General features: G+C 36.8%; 1 protein-coding gene across 1 annotated transcript in view; it reads right to left on the reverse strand.

The window, feature by feature from the left end:
* The window catches only part of CDK15 (cyclin dependent kinase 15), a 1,846,298-nt gene that overhangs the window by 322,144 nt on the left and 1,502,482 nt on the right, over positions 1–21,672 (reverse strand). The window contains exon 12 of the mRNA XM_044075109.1: positions 9,791–9,839. Within this exon, the coding sequence (XP_043931044.1) occupies positions 9,791–9,839 (49 nt within the window). The remainder of the gene's footprint in view (positions 1–9,790; positions 9,840–21,672) is intronic.

Raw genomic sequence — 21,672 nt, forward strand, 5'->3', positions numbered from 1 at the left:
CCCCTGGTAGGTTACCCTGGGTCTGTACACTCTTCTCCGTCTCCTCACTGTGGGTTGATCAGCAGCATTCACATCCTCACTACCCTCAGCCTGTTGCACATGTTGTTCTATGTTGCCTGCTGCAGCCCTTCTCATTTTGTAGGTTTGTTTGTTAAAATTTCCCCGCTTGTATACACCTGTGTTGTAGAGTGTGGGAAAAACCAGAGGGGGAGGTGTTTGCATAGTTTATAGTTGTGTTCTGGGCTGGTCTGGTCTGCTGCCTGTGTAACTGGCTGATTCTGATACAGTTCACCTGTCAGCTAAGCTAGTTCTCCTTGATTACCTTCCTATTGCTGTTTTCCCTTCCCGCAATACTGAGTCATTTTCCCACATTCTTTCAAACCAGGATTTATAGTATAAGTCGGTGTTTCGCCTTCCTGTTTAAGCCCAGGTGCATGCCGCACAGAGTGCTGAAATGTGCACACTGCTGCTATTTCCTGGTTTAACTTCTTTTTTCTTCCTGTAAAACCTGGTGCGTGATGCGCACACCCACTTAGGCTTTGTAAAGAGTGCTAGGCAGGTTTAGACACCCCCTAGCTTAGCTGTGCTAAACTAGGAGCAAACCCGAGCCACAGGGCTCCAATCCGCTTACAGTATGCCTGACACCCCCCCCCCCATGATGTCACCTAACTCCTAGGCTTGCAACAAGCTATTCCTACTCTTACACTGTTGGGACCTGACTCACATATTGGGGAAAACTGGGATGCACTATCCTTCCCCTCATTTGCATAGGATTGTCTGCTAATGCATAGTTACATGTCTCACACTGAACCTCCCCCCTTAGTAACCACTACTCACTGGCCATGTTGTCTTCTCCCTGCCATTGACTTGCATGGCAGAATACTGATTTTAGTTAGAATGCTTAATGTATGTTCATTTTGTTATTTTCCCCCCTATTCCGTTTGCGCTCCGCTGCCCTACGCTTAAACAGCAGAGATCAGCTAAAAAAAATAATGATTTTTGTAGTTTTTGTTTACTGTTTGCAATGCCAATGGCCTTATACTTGGCCATTGGCATACTTACTACATGATATGCAGCCTTTATTTGGAGCTGTCACAGCTCCGTTTTGGATTTTGCAGAAATGTACTCGGTTACTAACCGAGTACATTTCTACAGATAACACTAGTCCTTCACGGGCGGTTGCAAGCTTCCTGGATTGCAAAATCACCTCATTTGCATGGATTTCTCCTGCAAATGGGGTGATTTACATACAAGGGCTTAGTCCATGCAGGATTAGTGTAGGAGTGCTCGTGCACACCCCTGCAGTCTGTTCCTGGATCGCACGGCAGGCATATTGCCTGCTTGAGCTCCTGCACCGATCTTGCATGCCATGCAAGCTATAGAGAATCAGGGGGTATGTCATTTCCATGGGAAACAAACAGAGTTAGAAAATGTTTCCCCAACTGTATTTTTTTACAGGAGAGTATTAGAATATAACTTGGACTGAATACAAAAGTAGATGCATGGGGACCAATGTTATATTGGACAATCAGTGTAGAGAACTATTTATTGGATTTGACAGAGCAGCAGAGTCTGATAAAAGAAAGATAGACTTCGATATCTTGCAGACTTTTCTTATTTTTGACTCGGATTTCTGTTTACCCAGGTAAGACAAATTTAATACTGATGTTTGGGAGGATAATTTTAAGAAGTCTAGCCTCATGCATAAATCCGTGGGAAATGCTGCAATTCAGTATAAAATTCTATTATACTCTGCATAGATTGTGTTTGATGAAATTATTCTCAGGTAATAATTATTGGCATTGCATGTCTCATGGTGCAGATCTTTGGCACTGGTGGTGGATGTGCTCATAGGTATCTGACTGGTGAATGCTCATACATGAATTTTGACCATTTCAGGAAGGATATATTTTTATGCCCTCAGCTTTTTTGCAAGACATGTTAGAAGTAATACAAAGTAAATTTAGCTTGAAACTTGCACTTTCTATAATGATTAAAGGGCATATCTTAGCCAACTTGGAAACATTTCCAATGCCCATAATAATGTTTGAAAATGTCATTTATTTGTATATGAAATATGCGTTTTCACACGGAATACACATTTAAACCATTGTTATGCTTTCTTTTTAGCCAACAGGATCTCTGTTTTCTTTTTTTCCTTTTCTTCTTTCCTTTCATTTAATGTTTCTCTTGTATTTTACATAAAGGAAAGAATTATTTATATATTGAATTAATAATGAACTGGTGTTCATATTGCAAATTTACGCATAAGAAGAAGAAGAAGAAGAAGAAGAATTACTCAAACCAGATTACTTGGAGTAGTTATTAATGACCAGCTTAGATTTGATCATCACATACAAGTTGCAATAAAAATGAGTCATCAAAACCTCAGCAGCCTGTACAGGGTAAACCTTACCTCTCAGATTCAACAACAAAAATGCCTCCATGTAATGGCTGCCTACTCTGCTTTATACCTATCCTATACTTACAAATCTACAAATCTGCAAGGGTTGCAATGAAACAAATTAGAGCAATACTACAACAAAGTAGATACATTTGTAGAAAATCATCCCCATAAGATTCACCACTATATATATCTCTAAAACATCTAAACTGGACAAAATACTCACACCACCTTAGTTACTTTTAACTAGTAACAACTCACAACCTCATCTACAAAACTGACAATTGCACTGAACTGAAGAGAACATCATTCAGCTTTACTCACCAAATTATACCTTATGCTCAAATAATAAGCTGCTCCTTACCATGTCTAAATCCAACAACACTTGTGAAGACTCCATGTATTCTAACGATGTGGCAAAGCTCTGTAGCTCTATGACAAATTGACAATCCACCCACAACAACAGCTAGCAAATAAACAGGTTTAACCTTGCTCTACTACAGGGTAATATATATCCCTACATTCAGGTCTCAGTTTTAGTAGCTAATATGAAAATATTTAATCTATCTGACTGATTTCCTCTCCACTACCATAATCACCCACAAGTATCCATTCTACCACACTTAAACTGCAGTCCATGCACTACCGCTTCCTTCTTATTCCCTTACTCTCTGTTTGCTAACTATACTTGCCAATCTTTTAGTGCAAGAATTCTGGACAAAGTGGAAAATAATGAGGACTCAAAGGCCTAAAATCAGAGTCAGACTTTAAATATTGCTCTTATAAACTTAGAAAGTTGTTAGAATAACAGATTTTGCATTAAAATCCATTTTCTGAAAGATAAGTAGTCTGAAACTCAAATCTCTGTCATTATTTAGTGATCTTACTCCTCAATCATTTACCAGAAAACTCCTAATTTTATGAAGAACGGTCAAAAAATATGAAACAAAAAAGCTGGACAGTTGAAAGTATGCTACTATCTTATGTCTGATAACCCTATATCTCACATTTATTGGCTACTCTAATTATTGTCTTTTCGCCTGTTACTTACCTTTTAATACTGTGCTTTCTCACTTTCTCCCTCCCTCTATGCATTTTTTATTTCCATCCCTATCAGTCTCTGATTTCTTCTTCAAAACCTCTACTATAAGTTGACATAATATTCTAGCTCATTTTGGAATATTTGTATCTTAGAAACTTAAGCTCAGTTCTCACTCGTCTCTTTAATTTTTATAATTGTATTGTTATGCTTTTTATTTCACTCGCTTGTATTCCATCTAATTATTGTGAACCTGATTAGTCTGTGAATTGGACTGACATGAATTTTCATGCTTTGTGAATTTCTAACTCATGTGCATCTGTGAATTTCGCAAAATAAATGTTTTTTTTAATAGCTTGAATTATTACATTACATATCTGTGGAGCTTTTCTCCTGGGGCTTCCACTGAAAATGATCTATTGCTTCAAGGTTAGTCAGACTTTCACAGTAATCAAAGGCAAAATAAATAAACAACATGATATTGCTGTCACTAACTGTGCAATACTTGGCTATATGCTTTATTCTATTCCATTTAAATTAAGCCATCTCAGGTGCTGACCATTTCTTTTTTGTATGTAGGCAAACTAGCATATTTACATGTAGACTTGATATTAGTCCTTTCCGTTAGTACAGGTGTTATACTAAAACAAAGACCTGTTTAGAAGATTAAGGGTCATTTGAGAGTGCCCACTTCCTTAAAAGGCAAAGTAGTGCCCTTTTAAATTTATCTTCTTCCAAGATTTTAAAAAGTTTGCTTACATTTCTTACATAAAGTTTTAACCAAAATTTTGAAATATAGGTTAAGCCAGACATTTTGTGACATTACCAGTCTGTCTTTACTGAATGTCTAGTTATGAAACTTAAGGGTTTGTGCTTCAAGTAAACCTCCAGCCCTTACCAGAAATGAGAGCTTGTGGTACACAGCAACTCAAACTTTTTCATAACACTGTTGTATTTAAATACTTGTGTTTTGCACATAATGTGCAATTCTGAAAACACACATAAAAAAAAAAAAATATTCTATAGACATTCTAAATGATGGCGCAAGAAAAACTGTTAATGTGCCTATGTAATACTGGCTCTGCCGATGAACTGCTGTTACTACATTTACTTTTGCCATCAAATTTAATGTTCATTTTGAATGACAGTGTCAGATAAATGAAACAAAGATGCAGATGTCAGTGTGTTCCTGTATTACAGGTTGGAATACATTTTTTAGCAGATCTAGTTAACTGTTTTATAAGAGACACCATGGATGGTATTCATAATGTACCTTGGTGCAATGGTGATGTGTAATTGGGTTGACTTCATAGACAAAAAACTATTATCAACTTAACAGCATAACGATTCACAATTCATGCATAAGAATGAGCGTGACTGATTGTTATATGCATAATATTCAGAACCTACACAATTCAAAGACAAGACACTGAGATGACCATGAGATGATGCTTGACTCCCTACACAAGCAGTGGTTTTGGTCCCTTAGTCACATACTAGCTACATAATTACTCTGGACAGCTGCCACAGCTCAGGATGGTGGGAGTTTTCAAGAGTTGGTACCTGAGACTATACTCATCTCACTGAATGGGAGTCCCCTATACAGTGAAACCTACATTCAAAAAAGCAGATGAAATGATGTTTAAAATCACCTCCTCATCTGACATCCAGAGCACCAGGCATCCCCTCCATATAGAGCTAAAATGGGAAAAGTGGTACAGGGTACAATTATTACTTTTCTTTTCAGAAAAACAAAAAAATATTGTGCTAATGGAGCAGTGATAGAACTTTTTTAATCCAGATAAAGCCCTTAGATGGATCATCTACTGAAGTAGTTGGATGGCACAGTGGTGCAGTGGCTAGCATTGTTGCCTCACAGAAAAAGGTTTTCTGGTTCAATTCTTAGCTGGGGTGCCTTCTTCATGGAGTCTGCATGTCCTCCCTACATTTGTGTGGGTTTCCTCCCACATTCCAAAGACATGCATCTGGAGCATTTCTTCCAGGGCTTCCACTGAAAATGTACTCTGTCCCATTTGGAATTTCCCAGTAAACAAATGTTAAATAAATAGTCCAGAATCTCAGATACCTCATGCGATGCAGGATCAGTATGGTCTAATATGAGTATAGAGCCACATCATTAAGGAAAATACATTGTATCACTCTTCTGTATTATAAAAATATCTTTTTCAAGCTAATCAGAAATTTATAGCCAGTGCATTACATCTGTCTTTCCTTTCCCAAGCAGGCATGCTTTACAACTGTTTGAACTAACAAGATCCCCTCAATTTTCCTATTCTTGGCCATGAGGTAACAAGATATGTGCCCAGTGCATAATTTAAGGAATGCCATTTAAGCTTTCTCTTATTGCTAAAGCATCCTTGCCTCCAGCAATGTGCCTCCAAATTCTGGTACAAGCCTACTCTAAGGTTTCTGCAGAGTCCTTACAGAAATTTTGTGGGTGTCATTTCCTCTCCATCTGTATAACCTCTATGTCCACCACCCTGACCCAGGGAATGTCAGATCTGCTGGAAAGCAAATCACATTTCGCAAAACCTGTAAGGCAGATGAATACAGGATGTTCAATATACTTACCTTTTAATAACAGAATACAATGCCCTTAAACTGGGGAAAAATATACATTTCAGTTGTTACCTACTGGTTATTGTATAAAACCTATAGCCCTGTAAAAAGTGTTATACTGCTGTGAAACAAAAACTCATAATTCAGCCACACAGTATCATGTTGTATAATTTCCTGCAGGGGTAACTGTGTATTTCATACCAGTAGCCATTTCAATAACTGCTTGATATTCTTAGACTTGTCAGTGTGAGTCCTGGAACTGTGAGTCCGAATGACTGAAAATGTGGACCGGACTGACATATACTAAGTCTGATACGGTTGTTTCTTGGAGTATTCTCTTTTCTCAAAGGTATAGCAATCTTGGATTTAGAATATATAAGTTTGGGGCTGTGAGGAGCTTGCCCTACCCCCAGCAAAAACATCTTTAAAGGGATACAACAGTGTGTTTGACATTTGCTGTTCTCTTGCACTTTTGGGCTTTTTTTTTTTTTTTTGCAATTCCAGATCTCACACTTAATCGCAGAATCACAATAGGGAAGTTATTTGTTTCATCCTGCAATACTGAGTCATTTTCCCACATTCTTTCAAACCAGGATTTATAGTATGTCGATGTTTCACCTGGATGCCCTTAATTTCCTTTCTCTAACTTGACTGATCCCCTCCATCCATGACTGTCTGCAATTATTATTATGTAAAATATCTGCATGCAGCATAATACTTTGTATGGGGTTATTATTAATTCTTGTTAGCACGTTCTTATGATACCACCTGTTATTTTATTGACATTTCCTTTCCCAACTTTATTAAATACTGTAGCTTATGAATAAGTGATGTCCATTAGCTCAAATGGTTAAGCAACGGGACAATATAAATGTTGTTTGCTTATGTGTGGGATACAGTATTTAATATGTTTGGGAAAGAAAATAAGTGATGTAGCCTATTTTGGAGGATATCTCGACAGTTATGTATTCACTACTGCACAGCACATTTGGGAGATCTAAAGTTGTTTGGTAAGTTATACAGTAGGGATTCTTGTCTGGGAGTTGGCACAATGGATTAAGTCTGTAAGCTGTAGTGTCTCTAGTACAGTGTTTGTTCCCTTTCATTTGAGGGTAGTGTTTACCTCACATACAAAAGGTAGAAGGTTTGATTCTCACCTTCGAGGAAAAGTAGCTTGGCTTAAAATTTCCCACAAGGGCAGTTAGCCTAGTGCTTACTTATGAACTACTGACATCAAATTAATTGATTTGACAGGAGTAATGGGAGAGCAGATTGTCTCATTAAGTAACTTCAGTACAGTTGGAATGGCACCAGGATCTTTCTAATAGAAAAGCACCGAGCTTCGGGCAGAATTTGTTTGAGTATGACAGTGTCTTCTGAGAAGGTAGGAAGATCACTAGACCACAGTTTACTCTGGGATATCTGAGCATGGGGGCTCCAGTGGATTGGAGGCATAAGCTGTGTTTTGAGTGTCTTAAAGAGAATCTGGAGGCAAAAAAGGGGAAGAAGCTGGTCAACCTTGAAATGCATAATAAATAATAAAATATAAAATAAAATAAATAAAAATAGGATTAATCCCCCAGGTCGCCCTATACTGTCTACATATAATTACTTCCTTCACAATATTTGTAGTGCCCTACATGAACAGTTACTGACAAAAGTAGAGAAGTTGTCTTCTTATATTAAAGATACTTTTGATTTTCTAAGTAAGGTGAATAAATTCCAGTGGAATGGAAGTAAATATTGGATAGTGATAGATGTTAAAAATCTATATACAAATATTTTACATGAATTGGGTATCGAAGCCTTAAAGCTTTTCTTGGGAGATACCCCTTTAACTCACTACATAATGGATTTGGTACATTTTTGTCTCAAAAATAATTTCTTTGAGTTTAATGGTACTTTATACTAACAAGTTAAGGGAACAGCGATGGGGGCAGTATTTGCCCCAATGTATGCAAATCTGTTCATGGGCCATTTTGAGGCACAATTTCTATATAGAATGGAGTTTTTCAGAAGTTATGTAGTGGAGTATTTTAGATATATAGATGATTTAATTTCTCTATGTGAAGGTGGTAGATCTGAGGTAGGTGAGTTTATACATGATTTACACCAAAATAATTTTGGGATTAAATTTGATGGGGCACAATGTGGGAAAAGAGTGATATTTTTAGATGTTAATTTGGAGGTATTAGGAAGTAAAATAGTTACATTTGTTCATCACAAGTTTGAGGGAGTAAACAATTTTTTTATATGGCTCCAGTTGTCATCCTCCCCATTTAATAGCTGCTCTTCCTTATAATGAGCTGCTACGCATTTCAAGGTTGACCAGCGATAATGGTAAAATGGAGGAAGAAATAATAAGAATATGTGAGAAATTAAAAAATAGAGGCTATAGTGCCAAATGTGTAGAACAAACCAGAAATAAACTTATGTCAGATAATAAAGACAAGATAGTTGCAGAATATAAGGGTAGATCGGATAGAAATAAAAATAATATTTTAGTGAATAAAATATTTTTTGTGACCACATATGGTGTTTACACTGAACAATTGGTTAAGATCATTATGACCCATTGGAATTTTCTAACACAGGATCCCTTTTTGGGTGAATTGTTGCCTCAAAGACCGATGGTGTCATACAGGTGGGGGAAGAGTATTAAGGATATGTTAATACATGCTCAGTTTAAATTTCTCATGGAAAAGTTGAATAGATCTATTAGAAATGTTGGTCTTCGGGCATGTGGCCATTGTAGTATATGTAATTATACAGTATCTATTTTTAATAAAATAAATGGACAGAAATATGGTGTGTGTGACAGTTATAGTTGTATGACAGAGGGAATTATTTATGTGCTTAAATGTGAATGTAATTTATTTTATGTAGGAGAAACTAAACAAAGTTTTCGTGTTAGATTTTTAGAACATTTAAGAAATATAAAAAATGAAAAAGCAGAAAGCCCATTATGATTACACTTTAAAATGCATCATAATAGTAATGGGAGTAAGTTGAAAGGAAGTGTTTTAGAAAACGTTTATTGTGAAAGAGATGCATGTTTAAAAAGTAAATTACAACATAAAGAAGCACTTTTTATTCTGAAATTCAATACTTTGTACCCTTATGGGTTAAATAGAGAGCTTAATTGGAAATGGCTCTTGTGAAGGTGTTTCTTTAATTGTTTAATTGGTTTTATTTTAATATATATATATATATATATATATATATATATATATATATATATATGTGAGACTGTTAAAGGCATTGGCCGCGGCGCTAGAGAGAGAGAGAAAGAGTTTGCTTGTCTACAGTCATTTCAGCAATAAATTCTGCTTTTGGATTTACTGGCTGAGTCATTTTTCTGCATAATTTTTTCATCTGTGGTTTCTTGCACTCATTTTTTTTATGTTAACATATTTGTGCTGTTGCACAGTTTTTGTCTCTCATTTGTATGCTGCCACTCATTTGTGTTGACCAAAAAACAAAACAGACAACACTGCACACAGTTAAATCCATATAATATATACGCACATATTTAATTATTGAAGTCAATACAAGGAAAGGTATCTATCTTTTGCTGTTGCTGTAAAAGCTTTACTGAACCTACTAAATTAGACCACAATATGAAGCAAGTAGCACACTTATCTTGTTAAGGGCACTGTAAAAAACATGCCTATGTTTTACATTTCATGATCTGCTGAGCAGAAGTACAATTCTGTTTTATATGCCTTCACTATCTTTAACCAGTAGGAAAAGTGAAGGAATCTTACCTTTTCCATGCATTCCTAAGTCTTTGTGGTGTACAAGATATGAGCCACTCTAGAAGAGACAAGAGAAAAAAAGATTATTGGAATTTAGCAAGATTGTTTCCAACAGCTGTGTCTCATTTTTGTAAACAACACATATGGTGACCCTGTCTATTCGCTTGCTGAGTCTACAGCAGTAAACAACCACAACCACTGCTTTGTAACTTAACTTATTTGCTTGTGCATTTATACATATTTAGCATGTAGTTAAAGCTCAGTTCATTTTGGATAACTGCCATTGTAGTGCAGAAAGGTCTGAAGATTTTGATGACAGGTCTGCAGCACACTGTCAGTTATGACAACATATTTTATAATTTAATAGACAGATTTTGCCTGATATTCCTTTCAGGGATTGCACAGTAACCTTTTTCTAGTACCATGCAAGTTAAATCACACAATGGCAGTCCTATATATATTTAATGTTCTCAGAATTAAACTGCTTCTAAGAATTGTTGTATTTGAAATTTAAACCTGAAAAGTGAAGCTGAGAATTCAGAATCAGCACATCTTGGGAGTTGTAAAGTCACACATGCTTTTATCACATTTCAGTGTGCATGTTAATCCATCTCAGCAGAAAAAAACATTCTGTAGTTGGCATCACTCTGAAAATGGGAAGCAAAACTGAAATCCACAACCTCTACGAGGATACTCTTTTTTCTTTGTTTTTTTTTTTTTTTTATATACGATGTATCCTGTTCTGCTTTTAAATTTGCCCTTATCAATGATATCAAATACAGGTTGTTGAAGTCTGTTCTTTTTCTTGCCTACTGAAAAGTATAAAAACAGCAAACAACCATGAAGCAGACAGCCAGCTGTCTGTTGCATAAATCATGTTGATGCATAATAAATGTAATACTATTTTCAGCAGCTACCTTTTTAAAGAATAAAGTTATACGCGGTAGACTAAAAATCATCCTTTTTTTCTGTCAGATAAAATGCTATGTAGTGCTAACACAATTAACCTTTCTAACTTCAGATTATTTAGTCTGAAATCATTTTAATTACCCTTCCCAGTGAATTTTCAAAGGTTTCTATCAAATAAGATCAAGGGGCTGCAGCATGTGCTTTACATTGACCGACTAAAGTCCCTGTCACTATACTCTGTGTTGTATAGACTTGTTAGGGGAGACTTATGCCTGGACTACAGAGCAATCCAAGACCCAAACCTAATGAACTTGTTGCATATCAGTAAATCAAGAGTAGGGCTTCCCATTCCAGGGACCGAAATATGGCTTGCGACTTAAATAGGACATGCTGGAGTGACAGATTTATCTCCCAGCGACTGCCACATTTTTGGAACAGGCTATCAATTCATGTGAAACAGAGCACCTCTATGACACTGTTCAAGAGGAACCTGGACAAGTGGATGGGGCACCTTAAATTCTTACTGGGGATGGTGCCCACAACTCTCCTTGACATGGGCAGTCATTACTGAATGCAATCTTGGGTACTGACTGGCATTTTCATCGTATTACATTGGGATGAAATGGCTAGGCTTAAAATGACCTGCTGGTCAATAGCTTAGTAATCTCCTATGATCCTATGAATTTTCTGTGTTTTTACTGTTGTTAAGTAGATGAGGCCAGCAACACTGCTTAGAAAATCTGCCTTAAAGTCAGCTGGACAACATGAACTGTGGACATCCCTTTTCTCTGAGGGTATCCTGGATTCAGGGAAAAAATGCTGATCGAGAGCTAGGCCTAGAATGTCCAGTATTTACTCTCCTCTCATGGGGATGGTGTGATTCTGTGTCCTGTACAGATGTACAGAATAAGCTAGAGGTTTCTTTCTGTCTGATGTAAAAAGTAATAACAGGGCTGCATGAAGACTGGCTTGCCATGATAAAAGGTCTGTATTTTATTTGTTGAAATGTTTTCCCATTGAATTGTGAAATGAGTGACTGCTTTGCTCGATTCACAATGAAGTTCATACAGTTGAATTTTACACATTACAAAATCGAAATTAGGGTAAAATTGGATGCAGTGAGGTTTAGGGAGTTTTCCAGTTTCCCCCACTGTTGAGTGATCTCTGAGATGGTAAATATAGGTAGCAGGGTGTGTGGAGGATGTAGCACCTCATATCTGGGGATGTAGGGGGCTTGTCCTCTGCAATTTAAAAATATATTTCTGTTTTAGTGCAAGTTGATTTCTTATTTAGTCACATTATTTGCCAAATGTTTTAGTGTCTGTGAGATTAGTTTTGACAACTTCAGTGCTGACAATATTTTTCATCCACATTTCTGATTTCATTCTATTGAACATATGATTGAGAAAATTACTGGTTTCTATTAAAAATGTGGGACAGTCCAGTGACCATTTTCAGGCTGTAAAATTTTACTTGTAGGAAAAAAAAGGAAAGCTGTGATTTCCTAACTTGGTAGGTAATGGTTACTGACTTACAGTCATGAAAGCAATCTGTAGAACAAAACCAAGGGTCACCCCACATAGTAGAGGAAGTAACTACTGTGTAGATCTGCACCTAGAATATTTGGAGAAAAGAAACTGTCTCTCACTTCTATAGACAGACTATTAATGAAAGATACAGGCTGGCCTACCCACTTTAGATACAATCTTATAATACTGAGGTGCTTTGGAGATAAATTAAACCAATAAATTATGTCTGAAAGTGAGTGTTTGTGTGTGTGTGTGTGTGTGTGTGTGTGTGTGTGTGGATTCACTTCAGATGATCGAGTTTCCTAAATCTCGAAACTCATATGATCGAGACCATATGTTCAAACATCAGAAGTGAAAATAAAAAAAAAAAAAGAAAACACATTTAAAGACGTTTTTGCAGGGGGGGCAAGCCCCCCTGCACCCTCCACATGGGGGGTTGTGCCTCCCACCCCTACTTAAATATACTAACTCTGAGATTGTGCTACAGTGGGGAAAAGGGAAATATTCCATTCCGTGCTTCTGCAAACACTGCGGAATGGGAGATTTCCCCTGTTCCCCGCTGTAGCACAATCTCAGAGTTCGTATATTTAAGGAGCAAGTGTGCAGCAGAGGGCTTGCCCCCCTGCAGAATCCCTCACCTAAGGTACTCACACACTTTATTTAATCCCCCCTTCAGATGTTTGAGTTACTGAAAACTTGATCATATGGTCTCGATCATATGAGTTTCGAGATTTTGGAAACTCGATCATCTGAAGTGAACCCGTGTATTCATGTTTGTGTGTGTTATTAGATTTATGCAGTCAGTGCTGTCATGTTGTCATGCCACAAGGGTGAAGTTGTTATGCAATGGCATCATTAAAAAATATGTATTACTTTTTAAAATTATGTCATTTATGGGGAACTTTTTTCTTTCTGTCACTGTTCCAAGATGCAAGTTTGGAGAAGGCTTTCTAATGTTCTTTATGTGCGTAAGTCCACATACAGTCAAACATCTGGACAGTATGCACATAGACTGCTCAGATACACCAGTCCCTGCTCCACAGTGACCAGGACCACTACTTTATTGCTTGCTAGAAGTACATGTTCCACATTTCAAGCCAGTAAAAGTGTCAAAGTCAAGAACTGCAGCTGTGACAGTGTCATTAGCCCTATCTCCACACATTAAAGAGATAGTTTATTATAGGTTGAGAAGCTAAACATGGAGTGGAAGGAATTTGGTGGGTATAGCTGCAAAGAATAAAAAAATAGAAAGCTAAATTAATGGAGCAACTTCAGATTCAAAACAGTTGTCTAACTGTTACTCAAAACAGTATCAAGTGCAGCTATATAGTTGCTATCAAGTAACTATATACTGGCAAAGCACAAATATTCATGTAAATTCAGCAAAAAATAATTTGATGTTATCACAGATGTATTAAGATATACAACAGAAAAATGTACTTCATAACTTTAAAAAATTACTCTAGTGATAAAAACAAGTCTAGATTAAATAAAGTACAGAATCTATTTACTTTACCAAACAATTTATCTTTCTTATCAAATCTTCCAGAGCTACCTATAAACTTTGCTGATTCTCAAATGCTGAAAATAGTAATAAAGTATTTTAATTACATTGGAAAACTGAAGAAGGAAATTAATTAATTAATTAAATAATTAATTGAGTACAATGCCCCTTTTGGGATGTACCTTACCAGACATCTGCAGCAACTGGAAAGACCCCAAAAGTACCTCATCAAGAGGATCAAAGGGCTCACACAGATGCCATATGCTGCCCGGTTAAAGAAACTCCAGCTCTACTCAGTGGCATACCGCCTGCTCAGAGGCGATCGGTGCCTGACGTATAAAGCCATGTCCAACCCGGAATTAATGGACATGCTGCACCTCAGCAAATCCAAATCCCATCGAGCTACGCGCTCGAGAGACTTGAACCTCAGCACTGAAATAAACAGGACATGCAGGAGGGACAGATTCATAAACAGAGGCTCCCTTCACTCTGGAATAAAATCCCAGTCCAGGTTAGGCAGAGTCCCTCACTGACTCTCTTCAAGAGGAATCTTGATGAGTGGATGAGAGATCGTAGGTTTACCCCGGGTATTACTTCTGTGTCACTGTTAAACAGAGGCACAGTATACTAACCTCGAAAAAGGGCATAGCAAAATTCATTTAAAATGGGTGGCGAAAGCCAAACACATTCTGGCTAGGCTTATAAATGCCCTAGGGCAGATAGCTTAGTATGAACCTATGAACCTATGAATGCAACATCCTATCGATAAACAGAGAAAAGATTGCCAACCCATAGCACATAAGAAATGATTTTGCAGAAAACTTTTGAGCAACAAAGAGATGTTAGACATAAGGGGAGATACCCCTTAAACAACAACAAATGTGATAACTACTGCCACAAGTTAAATTAAAAACTTAAGTTACATGGGATCATACACCATATGTATTAGCTTCATATACAGAGTCAAGGAAACCTCCCTATTAGTCATGTTAAACAAAATGTTCACATGTAGATACATTGGTGAAATATGACAGTAGATACCATTTCACAAAAGATAGGGTCATATGAGGTCCAAATAATTTTAGATCCATCAACCTGACCAGTATTCTGTATAACATCAGTGTTAGGAATCATAATGGAGCTTATCCAAAATGACACTGGGGCACAACTTCTATTAAATATTGAACAGCATAGGTTTGTTAGGGGAACAGCTTTTCTTCTTCTTGATGATGGACTGGCAGTTTATACTTATTATTCCTTGCTAAAGTATTCAACATTATTTTATATAAAGGAATAAATAACAAATTAAAGCATTAAATGCTAATCCATACATAATTCAGTGAATCCAACACTGGCTAAATAAGAAGACACAACAATTTGGGGTGGGGATTTATCTGTCTATCCCACTGTTGTCAGTTAAACCTCCACAAGGCTCTGTATTTGGATGACTTATTTTCAGACTATTCTTCTGAGATATAGAAGTGGGAAATGGCTTATGGATAACCAGACATGCTGATGAATATAAACTGAATAACATAGTTATTTAAATAGATGGCACTGAAGTTGTCCAAGAAATTATTTTAATAAATGACACTGACGTTCACAGAGATGTCCTACAAATATATACACCTGCTTTAGTCTTAATGACCTCACCTTTAATGTCAGGAAATGTACCATCATAAGTTTGGCAAAGGGCATAAATTATGATCAAAAAATAAATGGGCAAATTATAACAAATGACATCACTATGTAAAGAGCTATGGACAGTGTGACGTCCCTCCTCTGAGCCAGGGATCAAGGACCCTCAATCTTCACCACTGACACCAGTGGGAAATGCTCATGGTGAGAAAAATAGACACACACTGTATTTTCAGATGCAGCTCACTGCACCAAGTACAGTTTCCCTTAAGAGCACACAGGGAATGCACACTCCAGTCCTGGGGCTGGCTGTGTTTTCTTTGCATGCCCCAAATACGGCTTCCCACTGACCACTACAGAGCTGAGTACTTACCTGGGTGTTCAAAACCCTCTCTGTGAAATCAGTGCTGTGTCCCTGTTCAAAGTAGCTGTCACACAATCATTTGAGATTTGGATTTTCACACACACACACACACACACACACACACACACACACACACACACACACACACACACACACACTCACACACACACATAATGCACACCTGGGAAAGGCTGGCACAGCTTACCCACTCTGACACCTCCACCCAGAATATAAGGTAGATTTACTGCCACCAGAACAGCTGAAGCCAACTACTTTAGTGCTCTTACAAGGGTACCCAATTACACTTAATAAAATTAATATTTATACCAAATGGTAGTGTTAAACAAGCAGCGAGACTTTTAGGAATGTGGAGACAATGTCACTAAATAAATGCAAGTACCCTCAAAGGTTAACTATTTTCTAAATGACTAGCCACAATGAAAGGTTTAGATGTATATATAATAATAAATAATAAAAAGAGAACATGAAAATACTGAATATTTATTTACAATAAACACCAGAGTTTCAATCACAGGAAATATAAAAACAACACTGATGGAAAGACACAGACAGGTACAGAAAAGCCACATTTAGCTAGTCTCACTATATTTTTCTAACTGACTGAAGAATTACTGTTCACTAATTACTTACTAAATCAAGGCAAGATGAAAGTGCTGGAGTGTCTCTCGACAGGTACAACAGCATAGGGCACACCTCACATCTCCCACTAGTATTCAAAAACAATTACAGTGCTTGCTGCAGAATGATATCACATCTTGTAACCTGACTCTGTGGATCCCAAACTACCCCCTCACTAGAAACTGAGCCAGGATCTGGTACTGATGTGTCACAATTCACACATGGAACTTTAGCTAAGGTTTATTGCAGTATTTGGAAACTAAAATAATTCCAACACTTCCATCCTCTCTGCAGAAACTAACAAGCTGTTTTTTGGCACCCCAGGGTAGCAATTAATGCACCACTAAGGACAACACAGAAGGATCCCAGCCTAGGCTTTTCACAGACATTGAGTCTCTGGCTGCATTCAGACCTGTGAGGTAAACTCTTTATGGCCTTAAACCAAGTAATTTAATTTCAGGCAATTTTTCTGAAGGTTAGCTGGGCTGAATAATCCACCTGGGCAGAATAAAGAGGCACAAACGTGAATGCTATAATGTTAAGTGCTTTTCGTTTATGATACAACACAAACTTCATCAGACAAATTACAAAGTACACAGATTCATTTAAATACATCAGGGTAACCAATCAAATACAGAATAAAACAGCACAATGAAATTGTCACCACCCTCTTGACAAAATTAAAATACAAAACTCTCTAAAACCTTAATAGTAATACAATGCTAAAACGTTTAATATACTAAAATATTTTATATTATCAACGTTTTAAACTTTTTAGTTTTAAAGTACTGCTTATAATACATCCTTCATTTAAACCTGGCAGATTATAGACATTCAGCATAATTTGCCAGGATCGTTCTAATTCATCAAGTTTAAGAACATCAGGACCACCTCTAACATCACTGTGAACTTGATCAATAATAATAAACTTGAAACTGTGGTTAGGAAATTGGGCAACGTGTTTAGCCAAAGCATTTTCTAGTTTGTTTTTCCTTATTGCATATAAATGCTCGTACATACGGTTACGTAGTTTCCTTTCAGTTTTGCCTACATAAAATGCTGGACAAAACTGGCATTTAGCAAGGTAAACAACTAACTTAGAATTACAGTTGTTTCTCCATTTCAACTTAAAATGTAAATCATTAACACTAAACCTGTTAGATTCCAGTATGTACGAGCAAAAATTACAAGCTTGGCATTTGTACATGCCTGGGGTCCTAGCTGTATTATTTTTAAGTTCACAATAGTCTTTAAGGTTCATACCCCTCCTATAGATGACTAAAGGGTATTTACCTACACTGTTAAAGACATTATTGTCACTCAAAGATTTCCCAGTTTTTCTTCAAAATCCTGTAACACCTAGAACTATCCATGTTATATGTAGTTATAAAAGAAGGAGGTATATTGTTCACCTCTTGTTCAACTATAGTCACGTCTAGTACATTAGATGTATCACCCATGTCGCTGGTTAAAGTGTGACCTACTCTATTCAAAAGTGGTGTATAAAATTGAGACTGACGCTTAAAAGAAACTTCGTCAATGATTTCATTAATCAACGTCACAGGGTAGCCTCGAGCTAAAAACATATTCTTCATAAATTCACATTCATCACTAAAATCAACGTCTACAGTTATAATCCGGGCTGCTCGAACCAGTTGTCCTTTAACAATGGCCCATTTTTGATGGTATGGGTGACAACTTGAATAGTGAAGCATTGAGTTACAATAAGTGTTCTTCCTGTGAATAGAAGCAATGTACCTGTCCAAGAGGCTATCCTTAGAAAGTAAAATGTCAAGGTACGCTATTGAGGTAGAGTCAAAAATATGTGTAAACCTTAAAAAGGTAGTGGTTGTGTTAAAGTAATCAACCAACCTGTCCCCAAGTTCAACGTCACCATCAAGCAAAATAAATATGTCATCTAGAAAACGAGTGTAGAACACAATGTTTTCTTTAAAAATGCAGTTGTTCAAAACGTATAAGTGTTCCCAGTAGGCCATAACCATGTTGGCCACACTGGCTCCACAGGGTGACCCCATGGCTACACCAATTTTTTGAAGGAAAAGCAACCCTTCAAACATAAAAAAATTATTAGCGAGGATTGTGCTTAGAAGTTCCTCAACTAATAAACATTCGTCCATGGGGCACCCCTGGAGTTTAAGCAACTCGTTTATCCATTCCACAGCTTCCATGTGGGGAATACAAGTATATAAATCTTTGACGTCTATAGTCAGGAAATTATAACTAGCCTTGTATTCTAACTCATTGATGTTCCTCAAAAATGTCCAAGAATCTTTACATATTTGTTTGATATTAGACAAATATTTTTGTAAAATAAAGTCGACAACTTTCGCACATGCGTAAGTAGGGGAACCTCTGCTGTCAACTAAAGGACGCATAGGAGGATTCCCAACATTTTTATGAATTTTGGGAATACCAAATAGACAAGGAAGTCTAGGGTAGGAAATAGACATAAAATTATACATTGCTTGAGTAATTCTTCCTTCTATGTATAGATCTTCAATAACGTTCTTAATTAAACTGTATGCTTTATTCAATTCTGAAATAGAACTTTCGGCATAGGAGGGAGAATTTAATAAGTTAGACATCCTAGCAGAATAATCTGCGTTGTCGAAAATGACAACCCCACCACCTTTATCAGGCTTACAAATTCTAATATCGTTCATTTTAATGAAATCAAGACAATCTCTTTCATCATGAAGGTCCTTGTTCGTATTATGGTACCCAACTTGTTTGTTTAATGCTAAGTTACGGATGTCTAATTCACAAAACTGTTCAAATGTTTTAATAATAGGGTTCAAAGGTGGGTTGAACGTACTAGGAATTCTGAATTCACTAGGAACACTTACCAGAGAGTCGCCCATCAACATATTCAAGTTAAGTTTCCTAGTGTACAGTTTTAAATCTATAATAGTTTTAACTAAATTCAACCTGCGGGGTAGTACATAAGTTTGCCCTTTAGACAACAAAGTTATTAATTCAGTAGATACCTCCACTTTTGAAAAATTATAAACTGTGAAGTCTCCACTAGTGTTGTGCAAAACTAAAGGTTGACTATGGCTAGAAAGCATTTCATGTTCAGCTGAAACAGTATCATCAGGTACAGCCAAAACAACCACAGGACTACTGTTACAATCTAGGATATTTATATTCGACATGTTACACGAGTCAGCAAAATCAGTACTTAAACATTCAAAGGTAACATAGTTCAAAAGAACAGATGGACTGGTCATGTAGCCATCTAGTTGTTCCTCTGTTTTTTCTTTTGGTTCACATACCCCGTTTGTTGTTTCTGTCTTGCCCCTAAAAAATTGGGGTTATTAGATCTTAAATTATAATGACCAAAATGTTGGTCTTGTTGCACTGGTTCATTGTTGTTAGATGGAAGTTGAAATGTAGACTCATGTGGTAACCTGTTAGAAGAGGATTGCTCCGCTTCCAGTTGAAACATATCAGAACCAGTATTTTTACCTTTATTAAGACTAGGGAAAACATGTTGTTTCCCACTATGCCAAGTTTGAGACGAAGGGGGTTGGGGGTAAGCATGCCCTTCATTATAGGCTTTCATATCCCTATCAAGTTTCTTGACTTTATTAGCCTTCAATTTGTCAAGATAGGCATCAATGCTAGAGAAGGTACGGTTATACTCATATCTGTACCTTGAGAATTCACTGTCCAACTTGATTTGGTTATCTAAGTCACACACTTGCACTGAAAGATCATCTATTGACACTCGATAATGTTTGCACATTAAGTCTAAAAGTTCCAGGCCTTGCCGATCGAATAAGGCTATGATGTCCAAGTGAAATTGAGAATTATTTCAGAATTGAATAAAGCATACAGTTTAATTAAGAACGTTATTGAAGATCTATACATAGAAGGAAGAATTACTCAAGCAATGTATAATTTTATGTCTATTTCCTACCCTAGACTTCCTTGTCTATTTGGTATTCCCAAAATTCATAAAAATATTGGGAATCCTCCTATGCGTCCTTTAGTTGACAGCAGAGGTTCCCCTACTTACGCATGTGCGAAAGTTGTCGACTTTATTTTACAAAAATATTTGTCTAATATCAAACAAATATGTAAAGATTCTTGGACATTTTTGAGGAACATCAATGAGTTAGAATACAAGGCTAGTTATAATTTCCTGACTATAGACGTCAAAGATTTATATACTTGTATTCCCCACATGGAAGCTGTGGAATGGATAAACGAGTTGCTTAAACTCCAGGGGTGCCCCATGGACGAATGTTTATTAGTTGAGGAACTTCTAAGCACAATCCTCGCTAATAATTTTTTTATGTTTGAAGGGTTGCTTTTCCTTCAAAAAATTGGTGTAGCCATGGGGTCACCCTGTGGAGCCAGTGTGGCCAACATGGTTATGGCCTACTGGGAACACTTATACGTTTTGAACAACTGCATTTTTAAAGAAAACATTGTGTTCTACACTCATTTTCTAGATGACATATTTATTTTGCTTGATGGTGACGTTGAACTTGGGGACAGGTTGGTTGATTACTTTAACACAACCACTACCTTTTTAAGGTTTACACATATTTTTGACTCTACCTCAATAGCGTACCTTGACATTTTACTTTCTAAGGATAGCCTCTTGGACAGGTACATTGCTTCTATTCACAGGAAGAACACTTATTGTAACTCAATGCTTCACTATTCAAGTTGTCACCCATACCATCAAAAACGGGCCATTGTTAAAGGACAACTGGTTCGAGCAGCCCGGATTATAACTGTAGACGTTGATTTTAGTGACGAATGTGAATTTTTGAAGAATATGTTTTTAGCTCGAGGCTACCCTGTGACGTTGATTAATGGAATCATTGACGAAGTTTCTTTTAAGCGTCAGTCTCAATTTTATACACCACTTTTGAATAGAGTAGGTCACACTTTAACCAGCGACATGGGTGATACATCTAATGTACTAGACGTGACTATAGTTGAACAAGAGGTGAACAATATACCTCCTTCTTTTATAACTACATATAACATGGATAGTTCTAGGTGTTACAGGATTTTGAAGAAAAACTGGGAAATCTTTAAGAGTGACAATAATGTCTTTAACAGTGTAGGTAAATACCCTTTAGTCATCTATAGGAGGGGTATGAACCTTAAAGACTATTGTGAACTTAAAAATAATACAGCTAGGACCCCAGGCATGTACAAATGCCAAGCTTGTAATTTTTGCTCGTACATACTGGAATCTAACAGGTTTAGTGTTAATGATTTACATTTTAAGTTGAAATGGAGAAACAACTGTAATTCTAAGTTA

The sequence above is a fragment of the Protopterus annectens genome, chromosome 6.part0, assembly GCF_019279795.1.
Source record: "Protopterus annectens isolate FY-2018-M chromosome 6.part0, PAN1.0, whole genome shotgun sequence".
NCBI lineage: Eukaryota > Metazoa > Chordata > Ceratodontiformes > Protopteridae > Protopterus > Protopterus annectens.